Consider the following 18,470-nt stretch of genomic DNA (forward strand, 5'->3'; position numbering starts at 1 on the left):
CAGGGACCCAGTGAAGGTGCTGGATTGACTTAGCAAAAGCCTCATTTAGAAGCCTAAGTTGGCAGGCAGATCAGGCAGGAGCCAGGGGTCCATCCAGTTGGTAGCGAGAGGAATGCAGGTGTGAGGCAGGCATGGGGCAGGGCTCTGGGGCACTGCCAGAGCCCCAGCAGATCCAGCCAGGGGCTCTGAGAAAGGCACAAAGGTGAGATGGATGAGACCCTGACAGAAAGTCCCCTTCCAATCTGGGAGGGACTCTTCTCTCTATAAGGAGTACTCCCCTTCTCCATGCCACTGCCAAATGCTTCCTATCTGAAGACAGGAGGCTCACTCCACTGCATCTCCCCCTCCCTCGGGCTGACTCCTTCAGCCCCCAATTTTCCAGGCCTTGGCTGGGAGGGGATCCAGAGCAGCCTCTGTGGGATGACATCACCCACCGGCCTGCCTGCCGAGTGTTTTCTCATCTGGATACCTGCTCCCAGCTCACATCCGTCCGAGCAGCCCTGGGCAGGCAACACCCTAAGAGGTAGATGCCAGAGAGTGTGAGCTTGTGCTGGGGGAGGGGAGGGCAGTGAGGAAGACAGAGTGTCTGCCTGTGTGTCCATCTGTCCGTCCCCTAGGCTGTGTACTACTGCCTGTCTTCTGTGCTCTGGAATGCCTGGAGAACATTTTCTTAACTTTTCTACCTGTGTCCCAGAGTGTCAGTCTTCAGAAAGCTCAGGCCAATTTCCAAGGGGTGGCGTGGAGGTGGGAGCAGTATGTGGGTTTTTCCCCTTTGAAATCTTGCCTCAGATTTCCTTGGCTTGGATTAAAATGACCTGATGTCTCTCCATTCCCCAGCACCCCGCTTATCCTCTCGAGCAGCTTTTGGCCACAAACCCATCACTCCTTGTTTCTCCCTGCCTCTGTTTCCCCATCTCCCCTTTTTCTCCCTTCCAGAATTTAGTTCTCTAGTTTTCCCAGATTTCGGAGGTGAAGCCCTGCCTGGTTTATCAGTATTGGCTCAAAGCAAGCCGTTAAATCACTGTTCATCTATCTGTCCATTCATTCATTCATTTCACCAACAGTTACAGAGTGCCTACCCCCAGTGGGCACTGTGGTCTGGTCAACAGATGCTATAAGAGTCGAGAAGAAACCCACACTCCAGTCTTTATTAAGCAGCAGCTATCTGCCAGATGTGGGGTGGGTAGGATGAGGCAGGGCCCCTCCTCGGGGTCAGTGGCTGTCTATAGGCCACAGACAGGGCGTGAGTCAGGACACAAGCAGTGGTGTCAGGAGGACATGGGTTCCATCCCAGCTGTGTGACCTTAGGAAGATTGCCTCATGAGCCTTAGTCTGCCTGTGTGTGAAATGGGGCTATAACAAGGGCCTACACCTGGGTTGCTCTGAGGATCCGATATGGTCTGCATTAGGTAGTGAGCATTAATGAAAGCTTGCTATTGTCAGCATCATCTGGGCTCTCAGGCTTTGGAAGCTCTCTAACCAGCTGGAGAACTCCTGTCTTCTGTTTCTATCTTGAGTTTTCCTTTCCCACAAACTGGAAAGGGAGCCCCTGTGTCCCACAAGGGCAGGGGCTGGCCCTTTTTGTGCTGGGTGCACTCACTACCAGCCCCCCGGGGACACAGTGGGAGGTAGTCTCTGTCAGCTCCGTGCCCAGGACTGCCTTTGTGCAGCTAGCAGGGGTAGGCACAGAAGCTGGCCCAATCTGAGTGCAGAGCCAGGCCCACCCTGCTGCCTAGCTGTTGGTTGCATTTTGGCCTGAAATACAATCTTGGCTTCGGATGGGCTGCCTGGGGCAGTGCCTGTGCACATCCATGTGGCAGGCCTCAGCTGGGACAGGGTCCCTCCTGGGTCTCCAAAGGACTGAGCTGGGGCTGCAGGGTCTACACCTCATGGGAGAAAACTGCCAGGTGCAGTGGGTTTCTTTCCCTTCCATCGACCCCACCCTAGGTTGGATGGAGCCTCCCGCACAGAAAGACCCAAAAATCTAAGCAGCATTTCTCACCCTGGCTGTGTATGAGAACCATGGGAGAGGAGGGGGTGTCTAAAAAATACCTGAGACCAATTCAGTCTGCGTCTCTGGGCGTGGGGCTCAGGCATCAGTGTACTCTAGAAGCTCCCCATATCTTGTGGGACCAAGTTGAGGATCATTGTGCTAGGAGAATGGGATGTCTGGAAACATATCAGAGACAGTTCTGTAATGGAAAGAGAGATGGGCTTGAACCTAAAACACTGAGTGAATTTGGTTCTCTCCATAGCAACTGTGTGAGCTGGGGCAAGCCTCTTGTCTTCTCTGGGTCTCTGAGGTGTCTTTTGTGAAGTGGGAAGGTAACAAGGTTGTTGTGGGGATAAAATGGGACAGTGTATGAGCCTGGCATAGAACATTTGCCAAGTTAGACTCAGGCATGTGGGGAAGGTAGCTACGGGCTGAAGCACCAAGGGGGCCGTGTGGAGCCTGGGGACCCTCTCAGCCATTTCTATAGCCAGGCTGGTGGAGTGAAGCCCCCAGCCTTTCAGGAGACTGGTAGATGCATAGGGTGATAGACACAGAGTCTAAGAAGTATGCTAGGAATTCCTCTTGCCGGGGAGATGGAGAGGGGGGTCTGGGAAGGCTTCCTGTAGGAGGTGACCAGTGGGTCTGCGGTTCATGGATCCTTTCAGCTCCTAGCCGGCCTCTGTCCCCACTGCACTCTAGTGATGGTACTAGTGAGGCGCAGAGAGCTTTCAGCAGCGCATTCAAGGCCGCACAGCCAGTAAGCCGAGATGGGCACCCAATCTGTCTACCTTCCAGCCTGGCGTTTGCTTAATAAATGTTGCACTGATCCAGTGGCTAAAGAGGACAGAGAAGCTGCTCGCTCCCTGCCCTCTTCCTGCTTAGCCCCACCTTTTGACCCTCAAGCTCCTGAAACTGCCAGGAGAGGGCAGCTGGTGGCTTCCGGGAGCCTGACCACAAGCCCCAGCAGAGCTTAAAGGCAGAGGGAGGCTGAGTCGGTCTCCATGTGGCCAGAGGGCGGCAGCCAGGCTGGACGATGCCCCGTTGGGAAGCGGGCCTGGGTGCACGGGCCTGAGGCTGGTCCCCGGGGCACCAGGCCCGTGGGCTCAGTGGCCGCGCCTTGGTAAGCCCGAGGGGCAGCAGTGGAGCCGAACTTGAGGAAAAGTTGGCGGGGGGCGGGCTGGGCTCTCCAGCGCTGGCGCTGGGACTTTCTTCTTGGGTTTCAAGTAAACAGTCTCGGCCCTCCTCCCCCTCCCCTGCCTCCACCCCCGGCTCCTCATTCGATGGGTCTCATGTGTTTCTATTTAAGGGCTGCGAGTAAACCCCAGTGATTGGCGGCCTCAAACCCTCTTGACTTCTCGCCTGGGCCCAGCCTGCCGTGGAGCCGTCCTCTCCCGCTCTCTCCCTCTCCCGCCCAAGGGGAGGACTGCTGACTCTCTTTCTCTGGGTTTACAGGGGTTGGGGAGAGGCCCGAGCCCTCCTCCTCGCCTGGCCTTTCCTCTCGCCTCTGCTCCGGCCTCAGCCCCCATGGGCCACCCGCCCGCCCACCCGCCTGCGGCCCTCCCCTCGCACCCCTGCGGCCGAGGGGTCCGGAGAGACCACGTCCGCCCCAGGCCTCTCCTCCGACTCCCTCTCCCTCGTGCTGGGCTGTGATTAATTCATCGCGGCCGCAGGCTTTTTCCTCTGAGTCCCCTCGGCCTCTGTCTCGTCTCTGTCTCTCCCTCCGCGCCCCCCACCGCTGGCCCCCGGCTCCCCATGTCCCCCGGTCCCCGCGGCACAGCGGGCCGGTGTGGGGCCCTGCTATATGGCCTGTCCTTGGGGCCCGGCGAGCTGCGAGCCCTGGCTGCAGGCGGCCCCTCCGAGCGGCGCTGGCGACCGAGCAGCCTCCCCCGAGGCCGATGGACAGGGGGCGCCCCGGCCGCGGGGCCATGGCTGGCCGCTGGCTCACCGCATGCTTTCTGCCCTCGCCAGGTGCCGACACCCACGCCGAGCCCATGATCCTGGAACAGTACGTGGTGGTGTCCAACTATAAGAAGCAGGAGAACTCGGAGCTGAGCCTCCAGGCCGGGGAGGTGGTGGATGTCATCGAGAAGAACGAGAGCGGTGAGTGCCCAGCTGTCTGGCCGGCCACTCGGGCGAGGAGCCCGGCTGGTTTTTGTTCCCCTCCTCCTCCCCCACCTCTGCAGCTATACGTTATTTCCATCTGGCGGGGAGAGGGCCGAGGAGGCTGAAGTTTCCCCTGTTGGTTTGGGCTGCAGGCCAGCAGTTTGCCTGATGGTGGAAGAATGTCTCCACCACTCGGGGTAATTAACTGGCTTGTGTTAATGCAAGGCCAGGGTGGCAGCGTGAGCACGGCTGTCCAGCCCATGTTCAGGGTCCCTGTGCCCTCTGAGGCCCGGGGGAGGTTGCTCCCAGCTCAGGGGCATCCTACAGCAGCTTCCCCCTTGGGGCCATGTTCCAAACTGGGGACGAGGCCGGGGTGGGAGGACCCGGCTGGCTGGTGGGGAGGGCAGGCCATGACGTCACTGTAGGGGTCCCGGGTCCTCAGGCGGGTTGTCTGAGGAAAGGTCAGGCCTGTGGAGGTTGGCTAGCGTCTGGGCGGTGAGCTGACTGCCCCCTGCTGAGCTGAAGGCCGCCAGGCCCTGGGAAGAGGGCCCAGACAGGGGGATGAAATCAGGTCCTGGGGCCAGGGAGAGTCCTGTAGCAGCCGCCCTGTCATTGGGAACTGAGGCTTTGTCTTGGCTGTCCAGGGGCCTGCCAGTTCCAAGGTTCTCACCGTGTAGGCCTCAGTGCCCTTGGCAGCAGGGGTCTCTCAGGTGGAGAGAGGAGGGCCTGAGTCCGTCGGTCTGAGGTGCAGGCGTGTGTGACCCCTGCAGAGCCAGGGATGAACTCTGGCCCAGGATATCCATCATCAGTTTGCTCATGACCTGCTGGCGCTTGAACTGGTTCCTGGGGTGTTCTGTTTTGGTTTCGGTTTGCTGTGGGGGAAGGCCCCCGTGCGTGCGGGCGCGTTGGAGCCTCTCTGAGCTGTGTTTGGAGGACACTCCCAGAGGGTAGAGGCCTGTTCTTCTTTTCCTGTTCCACTCTATTCCCCTCCAGTATTTTAAGCTCTGACAGGAAGACAGATCAAAGGCTGTCTGTGCCCATTCTATAGATAGAATGACTGAGGCACAGAAAAATTGAGGGGAAGTGAGTCACCTGAAGTCAAAAACAGAACAGAACAGTTCTTGGGCCCCTGATTCCTATGCCTGTGGACAGCAAGTAGCTGTAGAGATACTGAGGAAATCCCCGTGGGCCTCCTCGGGGAGGTGAGATTAGGTTCCTGCTGCAGGAGTCTCAAGAGCTGTGCTCTCTGAGAACAGGGCTGTGATGCCAACAAAGACCTGACTTATGGCCCTCTTGGGTCTGGAGTCTTCAAAACTTGTTCCCCTCAGAGGTGGCAGGCCCTGCCCTTGTGCCTGGTTGGCAGTGGCTGTCACGAGCATAAAGGCCTGGGCCCCTCACCCCAGGTGCCACACCGGTCTCCTTCCTGCACCGCTTGGCTTTCAGCCTTTGTCACAGTACCAGCCCCACCTCCCCGCCCCACCCAAGCTGCATTGTCAGAGGGGCCTGGCCCTAGCAACCCTAAGCACCTCAAGACCCAAAGGAAGGGCTCTCTAAGGGTGGGATTGCAGACACCCACTGAGGAGAGAGAGGGATGTTTGTTTTGGGGCTTGCTCCAAAGGAAGGCGTGTCGGCTTTTCCATATAAGGTCAGGGCTGCTCAAAAGTAGACGTCTGGCTTAGGGACCCTCTGCCTTGTGTCACCAGCACAGCTGTATAGCCCTAAAGCAGCAGGAGGAGTGAGCCCCCATGTCTCTGGGTACCAGCCACTGGCCAGGGTGGCTGAAGAGGAGACCCCACACAAAAGGCAGTCAGCCTGTTATCAGACTCCCTGCTTCCCTTTGCCTCCCACCCCACATCCAGGACCCTGCCTAGGAGTGGGGGAGGGAGAGCCTTGACGAGGTGGGGCTTTTGTGGCAGGCCTGCACCTCCTTCCCCTGAGGAGTCCCCGATGGCTGTTTGAGGGGGCTCCGGTAGCCTGAAGCCCAGTCTGGTACACTGATCCTCTGAGGGAGCTGCCGTCTCTAGAAGCAGGGCTCTGCCCACTACCAGGTACCGGCTGGGTGACTTCAAGACGCTTGCTCCCTCTGGGCCTCAACTCTCCCTCCTGTAAAATGGAGACCGTCTTGTGGCTGCTTGGAAACAGGGCCTGGAGCAGATGACCTCCCCAAGCCCCCTCCCAGATCCGGGCTCCGAGGCAGGGAGACTCCTTAGGGCCCTGGGTGTTGGGTAGACAGAACCCTGAATGTGGCCTTCCCAATTCTCCGGGCTTTCTGTCTCCCCCCTTGATGGAAACAGCTGCTCACAGCAGATATGTACACGGGGACCTTGAAGGGCTGTGTCCGCGGTGCAAACCCGCACCGTCTGTTGCTGTCAGAAACAAGGAGGCCTCCTAGAGTGTACAACCAGCGTAACCAGAGAAACTAAGTGGGTGGAGGGGAGCAAGGAAGAGGGCCAACTGCTGGTCCTTGGGAGGGTGGTTTCCCAGTTCAAGGAAGCCGGATGGCTGACGGCAGGGGGAGGGGAGGTGTGTTGGGCATCCTGCAAGCTGGCTTTGGAAGGAGTGGTGAGTGAGGCTTTTGAACTCTGGAACAAAGACCCCATTGTGATGCCTTTGACCTTAGGACTTGGTGGGCGTGTTGAGGCATTTCCACTTAAATTGTTGGGGCAGTAGCCCCAGTTAGCACCACCCTGCCCCCTGGGGCCTCACCTTGCCTGCTGGGAGCCAGGACTCTGCCTGTGTCCCCTTCTCGCTTGGCTGAAAGTCCCTCGCGTAGAATGTTCAAAGAGGGACCCAGCCATCTCTGGTTCTGCTTGCTCATCAGAGCCTCCTGGCAGGGACCACAGCCCCTGAGGGATTTGGAAGTGTGCTTGTGCCAATGCTCTGTAATCTCATTGGTCTAAAGAGAGATGTGTCTGATGAAAGGCAGTTCAGCATCAGTAAACAGTAAACACCAGGTCTAGGCCAGGCTCTTCACATGCGTCATCCCACTGGCATCATGGAATGACCCCGTGTGGTAGAAAGCACTCTAATCATTTTGTGGCTGAAGTAACAGGCTAAGAGGTTAAGTCATTTCCCTAAAGTCCCAACAGCTGAGATCGCTCCCTTATACGGAGCAAGTGTGGGGAGGGGTGAGAATGGGCTGATCCTGGGAGGGATCATCACTGAGCTGGTGATGCTGTGGGTCAGGGACAGACATGGGCTACCTGAGGGTGGTGTATACCCAACACCAAGGACAAGCCTATTCTAGGGAATGTAAGTGGATAGAAGTCAAAGACACCCACAGTGTTGGGACCTGAGTGGCTTCAGGGAAAGCATTTTTGATCAAACAGTGGGCCTGGGGCCCAGCCAGAAAAGGACTCTTTTCCTTCATTGATCAAGGACAAATCTAGCAGAAAGATTAGCAACTTTGTTAGCTTTGCCAACCATTTTTGTCCTGTCCTTGAAAACCCCTCCACCCTGACATAAACAACAATGCCTGAGATACCACCTTTGTAGGACATTCTTACACCTCGAAGACCACATTGGCTTTACCTTCCAGGAGGCAAAATCTGGTCTAACTTCTGGCAGAAAGGTGATGGCAGGGTCCCAGTTGCTCTGATTTCCGTGTTAAGCAAAGCTGCTTCCAACTCTGCAGGATGGTTTCCTCCTCTCAGGGTTAGGAGCCAGGGGAGGATGTGGGGCCGAGTCAGCAGATGCACATCGTTTTCCTGCTCCAGCTTTCCTTCTCTGAGTCTTTGCGTCTTTCCTGGCACTAGTGTGATAACCCTGGGTGATCTTATACTTCCTTGGAGGCACATAGCTATTTGACTAAGGTAAAAGCATTGTGTTGGCAAGAAGTTTTGAGCTCCTGGTCCATCCAGGTGAGAAATTGTACAGGTGAGAAAACTAAGCCTTGGGGAGTTTGAGAATCTTCAGTCCCCTCCAAAGTCAATGCTTTAGTCCCAATTGAGTTGTGAGCAGAGGACAGATGCCCACTCAGACTTGCTCAAGAATCTACTGAAAGGATTCGGGAAAATCTCACCAGAATCCCAAGGGTGGGAAGTACATCCCAGCCGCACAAGGACTGGGAACCAGAAAGCTGGCACGAGACAACGCAGCTCCTCTTCTTGGGTACCATGTGGATTTAAAGTCCAGCTGTCATCTCCTAACTGCAGACCAACCTTCCTTGTCTTGCTGTTCACTTGTAACAGTGGCCTGTTCACCTGCTGTTGGTTTGTTGAGATAACTGCCACCAGCTGACAATGGTCTCTGGTTCTCTGAGTTCAAAATTTGAAGTTTGAATCTGATTAGTTTCTGGCCAGCCAATGGATGGGCAGACCTTAGATCAGGTGTCCAACCTTGGGCCAATCAGCTGTGTCCGGGGGAAGGGTCATGGGGTATAAACACGGCTGCCTTGCCAACCTATTCAGCGGTGGCTGCTGGAGCACAGGTTTTAACAAGAGGAGGTAATGGGGGGTAAACTACCCCAGAACACATTGGCTGCATCTATTCTACTTATTTAGCAGCTGTGCGTAGTAAAGAGAACAAAGAATCAGGAGTCTGTTAGGTTTAAGATCTAATGCTACCCTAACTGTGTGATATAAGCAGAAATCCACTTCCTCCTGAGTCTAAGAGAATAGGGATGCATCCTACGTGGGCTTTGTTTTTTCCTTCAATGAAATGTAACTATTCATTATTTGAGGAATATCTTTATCAAGAAGACAGACTAATAAGCTTTCCCCTCAGACTTGTGTGTCATAATGATGATTTTGTGTTGTCAAAGATGATGCATTCTTCAGCCGTGTATTTTGTGAGTCGGAATCTTCTTAACACTGAAGATGTATCTATTCTGTTACTTAGGTATTTCTTCATGATTATAACTGGTCCTACACGGACTTACTGTAAGTGAGAAATACACTGTATATCCTCATCGTTTATTCATCCTTTCATTTATTGCTCAAGTCTTGAATACCTCTTTTGTCCCAGGCTCTATGCCTATTGGGTGCATACCCATACGATTCCTGCCTTTATGGGGTTTAAACTCTAATTAATGTGAGCATGCTGGGTACTTAATGGGTGGACTGTATTGTGAGACTGGGATAGCTCTGCAGATTTTCTGCTGTCTTAAATGGACTTCTCCTATATATCTTCTACTATGTCTTTTACTTAGATTCTGTATCTTTACTTAGTATCTTTACTAAGTAAAGATATCTTATCTTTACTAAGCAGGTTGGTATCTTTACTTAGATACCAACCTGCTGATTGGTAATGCAGATTGCCAATCTGCTCTTGAACAGACATGCCCCAATAAAGAGAGGATAGGCTCTTTCTAGAAGGGCAGGTTTGTTGCAGTCTGCATTACAGATAAGTGACCTAACACTCTTAACTCTGTAACAGCTTTTTAAGTGTTTGGTTCCAGTGAGCCAGCCCCATTTAGATGTGGTGACTGGTCCCCACGAGGTCCTGTCCCAACTGACAGAGAAGCCTTGATCTGACACCCTTCTCTCTCTAAGTACAGCACATGTATGGCCCTGCTGTGTCAGGCCAGTCAGCAATTCCAAAGTCCGTTCTGGTCCAAGACTGTCTCTGGTGTGCGGTTGTTGCCCACTTCATGAAGCTGCCTGGGAGGGAAGGGGCCATCGAGTATAAATCTACAGAAGTGAGCGTCCAAATCCAGCCTTGGGCCCCTCAGCCCAGCTTTAGTCACCTGGGCTGGAGATGGTTTTGAGAATGAGATTGCACGACAGCCTAGCGATTCAAAATATGGGTTCAACTTAGATAAGCCTGGTTTTAATATTGATTTGGCACTTACTAGTGGTGACCCTGGGAAGTTACTTGAATCCTCTAAGCATCAGTTTCCTTACCTGCAAAAAGGAGATAACTGTACCCACAGCTGTCGGGTTAGTACCAGTATATGCTGCTTCAAGAGGAATTCAATGCTCAGTTGGTGATAGTTGCTAGCAAGACCGCTGGACTGGGGCAGCTCTACCACAAACTGACTTTGGAACTCACCTCTGGTTAGATGCCCTCTTGTGTCCTCAGTTTCCCCATCTGGCTGGAAAAGGGATTGCACTTCATGGTGTCTGAAGATTCTCTCAGCCCTGATGGTTTAGTGAGGTGGGTAGGGCATGGAGGGAGCTTACTACAGGGTAGTGACAGCAGGAGACCATGCTGGGGACCAGAGTCGCCCCCCTGGAGCCTTTGCTTGGCAGCTATCCTTGGCCCAGCCTGTGACAGGAAGAAGAGTTGGAGTCCGATTCCCCTTGGTGACCCAGGAGTAGACCTCATGGGATCAGGAGCTCCGTGCAAGGCCGGGAAGAGGAGAGGCCCACCTGTGATACCCTCATGCTGGCTGTCACTCAGTGGCTCTGTTGCATGGCACAAAACTGAAGTGCTGGGGGCAAGGGGACTAGCATAGTCGGGAAAGGCTGCCTGGAGGAGTTGGAGATATTGAGCTCGGCCTTGGAGAGAGGGGGATTAGATAGGAGGAAGGGGAAGGAATTCCAGTTCCATGTGAGTGGAGTGCCAGGTGGAAGGCTGGGCCCACTGAGGCTAAGACAGGAAGGCAGGTGTGTGGTTGGTTGCCTCAGGAGGTGTGTCCTGGTGAAGAAAGCGGAAGTTGGGCAGCAGTGGATGGAGAGGAAGAATGGGGCCGTGGAAAATAGGTGAGCAGGAGAGGGATCTGAGAATAGTAGTATTTGAAGCAAGGGATCCTGGCTGTGGGGAGGAGGATGTCAGGGGAAGGTGTGTCCGGGACCGGCAGTAGCTCTTCCCTCGAGCTAGATCTGCACGGACAGTTGTCAGGAAGACATCCAAGGGCTTGTTGGCACTGAGTGCCGCCAGCCACCTGCCTGGAGCCAGCTGCCAGGCGGCCGGGTGGGGCAGTGGGTCCCCAGGCGCTCCTTCTGTCCCACCTCCACCTGTTCAGGTGGGGCGAGTGGAGTGGCCGGTCACACTGACCTCACATTGGCTGTATGGACCTATCGCGTCCCACGGCCTCTCCTTGAATAGACATTTCTGCACAAAAGATGTGGTTCCATGGTGACCTTGGAAATCCATCCAGCTGAAGTGCCACAGTGATACCAGCTCACCCCAGCCTCAGCCCTGGAGCAATACATGGCTGCCTCCCCTTTTTTGGGGGGAGGGGGGCAAGCAAGATTGCACGGAGTCCTTTCACAAGCATCTCAAATGCTGCTTTTCTGGGTTTGAACACCAGGGGGCCAGTTGAACCACACACTGCCCAGAGCCCAGCAAGGCCAGTCTTCAGGTGATCAATCAGTCATCACTAAGTCCATATTACTTGACTAAGTGCCAGGCTGGTGCCCAGAGGTGACAGAAGCCAACAGAGTCCTACACTTATGGGGCTCACGTGTGGTAGAGAAACAGCCATATGTAAACAAGGAAGATAAGTCTAGATTTTGAAAAGTGCAAAATGCAGGAGATAAACGGGCCCGTGATAGAGATTAAGCAGAGGAAGGAGGTGATAGAGTGTGGCCGGGAAAGGCCTCTCTGAAGGGGTGCCGGTGAAGCTGGGAACGCTTGGAGCTTGGTGAATAGAGGAAGAACCAGGGGCTAGTTGCTCTGGGGGAGAGGTGGTACGGACAGAGAAGTAGGAGAGGCCACGTGGTACCAGGCCAGGGCGTGCTGTTCTAGGGATAATGACCACCGCACACCAGGTGGGAGTCTTATAGTGTAGCGAGCTGGTGACTCCCCTCCCCTCCCCAGACATATCCTGGCCCAGGTGCCCTGGGAATGGGCAACACCGGAGACCCTCCACCTGCCGCCAACACACACACACACACGCGCGCGCGCGCTTTATCCCCAGGAGAAGTGACAGACCTGCTGAAGTGCAGGGAAAAGATCTCTCCGCACATTTCCTGCACTCTTACATAACAGGTTTCACCCTGGGACTGTAGCACTTTCTGGGTTATAATTTGTCAGGACCAAGGAGAATTTGGGTTGAAAAGTTGCTACCCCTTGTTCTTTCCCCAGATCATCCCACAGCTGTGTGATATTACACCCCTCAGCAGTTGGGTTTTCAGTAATCGTTCTGCCGGATATGGGGTTTGCCCCGGGTGACAGTCCTCATCTCTATCAGCATCTTTTCAGATTCCGTAACCTCATCCTCTGGGTTCCAGGGGGCTGTCCTGGACTCCCTGGCCTCATTGTGGGGGAACAGCCAGAGTGACTCAGTCATGAAGCCTGGTGTTCACTGGGGTCTCCATCCTGGGAGCTGAGCTGTTGAATCCCAAGAAGTGGAGGGAAGCTTCTGGCTCATGTAATACCGAACTTCATTTCTATCTATGTTTGGAATATGCTATATGGAATTCTTGCGGGGGTGGGGGGGACGGGTTGTTGTTTCATTTACTTGTCTCAGCCCCAGCTCTACATTCCCTTCTAAGTCAGGGACCTCTCAGCCTCATGCTAAAATGCATCTGCCTGTGTAGGCTTTTATTGGACTGGATTGTGGGGAAGTGGCCCAGGCACCATGGGAGGTGATGGAAAGCCAGACTCAGAGAAGGAGTTAGCCAGCGACTGGCCACAAAGTGAGTGAACCATGAGTGGGTTTCTGAGCCTGGTGTGCTGTGATAGCAGAGCCCTCTCTCCTGTTGTATCTGGCCCATTGGCATTGCCACTGGCCACCCTTGGATCACTGTGTCCCAGAACCTTGTGTTTTAAGGGATGTTCTAAGCCCAGTGGCCTGAAGCCTGCGTGTCTGTTCTCTGGACACTCGTGCTCGGGGGATTATTGGGGAGATCGAAGCCACCGGGGGAGCGAGTGGCTGCTTATGCCAGCTAGTAGGGGATTTGGGACATTTTTCAAGGTGACCTGTTTCTGAATCAGAATAGCTTGTTTTACAAGATATAAAACCATGTGGTTTATACAACATCTTGGTAAGAGGAACGGCAGATCTTGGCATTCTCTCCTTTCCAGGCAGAAATTGAAACCCAGAGTGGTTAAGTGACCTGCCCAGAGGTTGCACAGCTGGGAGGTGGGGCATGGGCTTCCACACTATTTATCCAGTGCTGTTTGTACAGTGTTTGGAAATCTGTAATGCAATCAGTGTTTGCATTTCTCTTCCTTGTGGATTTTACTTCTTTGAAAAGCCAAACCCCAGAGCGCTCTGCTGTGTGAATTCTCCAGGCCACAGAGAGCAGGAGAGCAGAGGTCAGTCCCGCTGAAGCCCCAGCTGGGGTAGGAGCAAGGCCAAGGGGTAGGGCAGAGGGAATATGAAAGGGAAGGGGAGTTCGCTAGCTCAGTTTCCTGCAGAAGAGTTGTGAGTGTTCCAGTGTATGGCTCAGCCAGGTCCACGGGGCAGGGCTGGACTGGATGGGTGGATGGGTCAAGGGCACTTGGGATCTCACCAGAGATCCTCTCACCAGGACTGAGGGTGTGGGAGCAGAGCCTGGGCTGTGCCTGGGTCCTGCCGGTCAGGACGCCTTGCCCTTTGTCCAAATAAATAAGGCCTGTCCTGGCCCCGCCCCAAACCCCACAGGACCCAATGAAGAGCTCCATTGAAGTAATCGCCCCTATCTTCCCATTGCTGGAGGTGACGATACTCTAGGGCTCTCTCTCACCTGCAGGGTAAAGGCCCAGGTGCAGTGAGTCCATCACGTTCACAGGGCACCTGCCACGCGCAAGGCAGAGAGCGCAGTGCTGCTGGGGCCAGATGGTATTACTGAGGGGGCGGGAGGGCGGGACTAGAAGGCACAGTCGGCTCCCGGTGCCTTGGGCTTTCATGAATACTATCAGGTTCAGAGATGGGGCGGTGGCTGGGTTGGGTGGTCAGGGAAGTCTTCTGGAGAAAGTAGGCCTTGAACAGGATCTGAAGGATCTGAAGTGCTCCAAGCTAAGTGAATGACATGTGCAAAGGTGTGGCATGGCACAGATGAGGGGGATCCAGCCAGGTGCGGGGTCTGCCCGAGAGGAGACGTTCCCTTAGGGATAAACAGGCCGGAGGGGCGCCTTGAGCGCCTCACACGTGAGGGGCAGGAGACAAGCTGCAGGAGACATTTCGGACCATCTGCCCGAACCGCCCTTTGAAAGAGGAGGAATGGAGGCCTGAAGTCACTTGCCAGTGTCCCAAAGAGTTTGTGGCAGGGCTGCCACATGGCTGGGGACCATTGGTGCAGAGGTGCCGTCTCCGAGGCATGCTGGTATCTCCTTTGAGGCCGCGCTGCCTGCCCAGGGCTGGGTGCACCCCATCTCCCCTGACTGACTGAGGCCCAGCCCAGCCTGTCCCCCAGGTGAAGGGAGGAGGTGAACTGCTCTTCAGCTCCCCACCTTGGGCCGCTCAGCTGCTGCTACAGCTGGAGCCTGGACGCAGAGAGCAGAGGCAGCCCCAAGAGAGAGCCGCTCCCTGTGTGTCCTCCCCAGCCCCCTGCGCTCAAACAGGCTCATGTTTCAGACAAGGTGCCTTCCCCCACAGTGAGGTCATTTTCAGACACCCCAACTTGAACGCAGACTCCCCCTTTCAGCAACGCCACTTCTCGGGGCTTAAGTGGGGCTATCCCACTGGCTAGCTGTCCCCCCACCAGTCCAAAGCACTGCCTTCCCCTCCTCTTACATTCCTCCCTCCCTCCGAGGCAGGCGGTGGGGTCACTGTGGAGGTTGGCCAGGCCTCCAGGCCTGGTGTTTCTGGACACTCTGTCTTTTCTCGTTTGTTTTCTGTACTTCTCACGGGTGCCCTCACAAAGCCCCAGACTCCTCTCCGCCCAGCGTGCTCTCCGTCTTTAGACTGAGGCAGAATTCTGAGCTGCTGCCATCAGCATGCACCCGCAGCAAGGCCTGGGATCTTGGCCCTGCCCCAGTGCCTGCAGTGTTGGCTATAGGCTTCTTCGCAGCCTGGCCAAGTGACCTCCTTGTGCCCTGGGGGGCTTTCTGCCAGTTCCAGCCACCTACTTCTTGCTCAGGGCATTGGGTCAATGGATTGCCACTTGGCACCATGCTCGGGGTGTCATCTGAATGGGCAGAGCGGCCGTGTGCCCTCGTGGGAGGAATGACAAGCTTTGCATGAGAGGATCTCGGTCAATCTAGGTTCCAAGCTCAGCCACCGACTAACCAGTGGTGGCTTGATCTCAGACAAGTCTCTTTACCTCCTGAGCGTCAGCTTCCCTCACCCGTAGAAGGGAGGTGTGATTAGGAGTGAAGACAGTGGCCGCGGCTGCTTTCCAGATACCAGGCTCTGCCATTCCCCTGACCATCATGCTTTTATCGAGCCAGGCAAGAAGCAGACCTTTCATCTCCATAGTTCCAGAACCCCTAAGATCCCCTCTAACCCCTGGGGCTCCAAGAAAAAGCCAGTTTCAGCTTAGAGCGAGCAGACAAGGGGAATCTGACCATGCTGACGACTTTCAGCCAGCTCTCTGAGCAGCCAAATGGGTCACTGGCTACAAACATCCCTAGGTTTGTAATGATCACAGGGCCTGTGGGCTCCTGGACACCTTTGGAATGGGCTTTGTGAGGCCAGATGCTCCGCAGATTAAATTTCCAGGGAGAGAACAGCTGAGAAATAGTCTTGAGCTTTGCTAAGCCCCTTCTGTGCTATGACAGCAAAAGGGGTGTGTGTGTGTGTGTGTGTGTGTGTGTGTGTGTGTGTGTGTGTGTGCGCGCGCGCGCGCGCGCGCGCACACTCGCGCTCCACTAATAGAAGGGAGGGCATAGGCAAAAGAGGGCGATTGTCCAATCCTGAGCCTCCCTCTCTCCTTCCATTTGCATCAGCCAATGGGACAGCTGGTGCCGCTGTGTTTTCCAGGATGGTGCTGGTGACAGAAGGGGTATGATTAGTGTTTGGAATTTTATGGTAGGGGTTGAGGGTGGCTTTTTTTCCCCCCCTTTTAAAATAAAGTGATGTTTTGAAGAGTTGCCCTGGAGAACTGGTGAAAGCAGATAGGCTGACAGATGTTTTTTGGTCATGTCAGACGAGGACAAGATTATTCAAGTGAGCGAGGGGTGTCTCTCCCCGTCAGCCGTGCTGTGGGGTTCCAGGGCTGTTCTGCCAGAAAGCGAGCAAGGGGCCGTAATCACAAACAGGCCAGGATCAGTTACAACCAGAAGTATTACTTTGGACTCTTGGCTTTGATGGGGAAGAATGCAGTTTTCCTTGCCCCTCCTCCCCCATCCTTCTCAAGTTAAACAAGGTCTGTGAAAGCAATCACTATGGGACTTAAAGAGAGGCCAAAATTCAAGCCAGCGCAGGGTCCCGAAAGGCCCAGCATGGGAGAGTTCCACCAACATCCACTCATTTGGGGGCAGGGGTTTGCCCAGCCCGTTGGCTGTTCCTCCTTGAAGTGAACTGGAGAAGCCCATTTTCCCTGAGTCTTTTTTGTCTACCTGGGGCATCCTCACCTCCGTCTTGCCCGCCAACCAAGCGTCTTGACCCTTCTGCATATTTAAGCTGGTATTTTCTGCACGTCTGCCACGTACTTAGCACAGCGGGGTGGGGATATGATGAAAATGGCTTAGCATATTGGAGCAGACCCCGACCAGCCCGTGAAGATAACAAAATAATGGGACTCTCACCCCTCCTAGCCCCAACCCAGGGAGGCCTGGGAGGCCTGCGTCTTATCCCCTTCCCCTTGCCTCGACCAGCACCCCCTCAGCAAGCATCAGATCAACTCCTTCACACTTGGGTGTATATAATACTGCTCCTGGAGCATGGACACTGTGAGGGGCATGCTTCCCCCTGGCCTTGGTAATGGGAGCAAAACCAGAGGTGGTGAAGGCCTGGACCTCGTCGCCAACAGAGCCAGGTTGTAACTGACTGGTCTTTGGAGGACAGAGAGGAAGCTGACCTCTGCACAGGGGGATGGAGCACCCAGGGCTCCTGCCGCAGTGCCCCCCTGATGAGTGCTTCACCCCATTCTTCTGCTTCCACGCCAGCCCTGTGTCCCAGTCCTCACTGCACGGCTGACACAAACTCGCCTCCTTGGACCTAAAAGGCCTCCTTCGAAAGCCTCTGCTTTTGCCAGAGCGTCTTGTTGGTGCTGATGTGACAGCTGGGAGGAGGATTCTAGCCTGCCCTCCATAGCCTGATCTCTTAGCCCCCTTGGGGCTGTCCCCCCACCTCAGGGGCCTAGATGGTGTCAGAGCCAGGTTTGGTAGGAACTCTGATCCAGAGACCAGGACAGAGAGAGGGGATGGAGACATCCACATCCTAGGCTAAGGGGCAGGCCAGAGAGAGGGGATGGAGACATCCACATCCTAGGCTGAGGGGCAGGCCAGAGAGAGGGGATGGAGACATCCACATCCTAGGCTGAGGGGCAGGCCAGAGAGAGGGGATGGAGACATCCACATCCTAGGCTAAGGGGCAGGCCAGAGAGAGGGGATGGAGACATCCACATCCTAGGCTGAGGGGCAGGCAAGCGTCGGGGAACAGGAGCTGATGGCGATACTGCTCACTTCCTGGGAAGTGAAGTTAGAGCCTGCCATCGCTGAGGGCTGGGACTTAGCTGCGGTGCGTTGGGCCTGTCACTGCAAAGGCATATTTAAAGGGGGGAGCTTCTCAAGGCCCACCTCGATCCCCAGACATCTGTTATCTTATTCCACCCAGGCCTCCCCACCTTAGAACCACTTCTAGAACAGAGTCTCTCCTCCAAGGGCCCTGAGGTGGTGGGATGACCCCATGGAGGCCAGGAGATGGGGTTCTGGAGGGCAGGCTAGGTCAGTGACTTCCCCGCTTCCTACCCTCTCTCTCTGCCATCAGGTACCAGGATCTTCCTGCTAACCCTGGTGTGGTGTTGATCACAGGCTAGCTCTCATTCGGAGGGGAGAAAACCAAACCATGCGATTAAGTGAGTGTGTAGTCAGGGGCTAGAAGTGAGGCACTCATTCATTCCCCAACTTTTATCTCCTGCTGTGCGCCAGACATCGAGGCACAGGGATGAGCAAGGACAGCTTGATCCCCGTGTCATGGAGCCTTCAGTCTCATGGGGAATGAGGGGACTGCGATTGCTGGTGTGCCAGAAGGTGGGGTGATGACTCTGCAGACCCTTCCCCTTTGAGTGTTGGGGGCAGGGTCACCACAGATTAACAGGGCAGAGGTGGAAGGAGCTCCTTGATAGGTGTCCATGGGTGTCAGTCACTCCTGCCTGACCAATCACTGTAACCGTGGTGAGACTAGAATGAGACACCTGGCCACAGGCAGTCTCTGGGGCAGCTGGACCAGGGGTGTGACCTTTTCTCCTTGGACTGGGGTAGGAGCTGTATTAGACCACATCTTAGGAACTAAGAAGACAAGATGTTGCCCAGAGGCAGGAGAAGCTCAGGGAGAGAACCTTCCTAAATCATACAAACCCAGCTGGGCTCCAGGATGGTCATCCCAGGCCCAGGGTATTCCAGCCTCAACTTAATCCATTTGCTGCTTTCTGTATACCACTGATAGCAGAAACTCTGG

The 18,470-nt window shown here is 55.0% G+C and overlaps 1 protein-coding gene across 4 annotated transcripts in view; it reads left to right on the forward strand.

Annotated features, from left to right (window-relative positions):
- Nucleotides 1-18,470, forward strand: part of SH3PXD2A (SH3 and PX domains 2A) — a 233,359-nt gene that overhangs the window by 178,655 nt on the left and 36,234 nt on the right. For all 4 annotated transcript variants that reach the window (XM_065894056.1, XM_065894057.1, XM_065894058.1 and 1 more), the window contains one exon: nt 3,962-4,093. In XM_065894056.1, coding sequence (XP_065750128.1) covers nt 3,962-4,093 — 132 coding nt within the window. The remainder of the gene's footprint in view (nt 1-3,961; nt 4,094-18,470) is intronic.

Source organism: Phocoena phocoena, chromosome 16 (assembly GCF_963924675.1).
Source record: "Phocoena phocoena chromosome 16, mPhoPho1.1, whole genome shotgun sequence".
NCBI classification, from domain to species: Eukaryota; Metazoa; Chordata; class Mammalia; order Artiodactyla; family Phocoenidae; genus Phocoena; species Phocoena phocoena.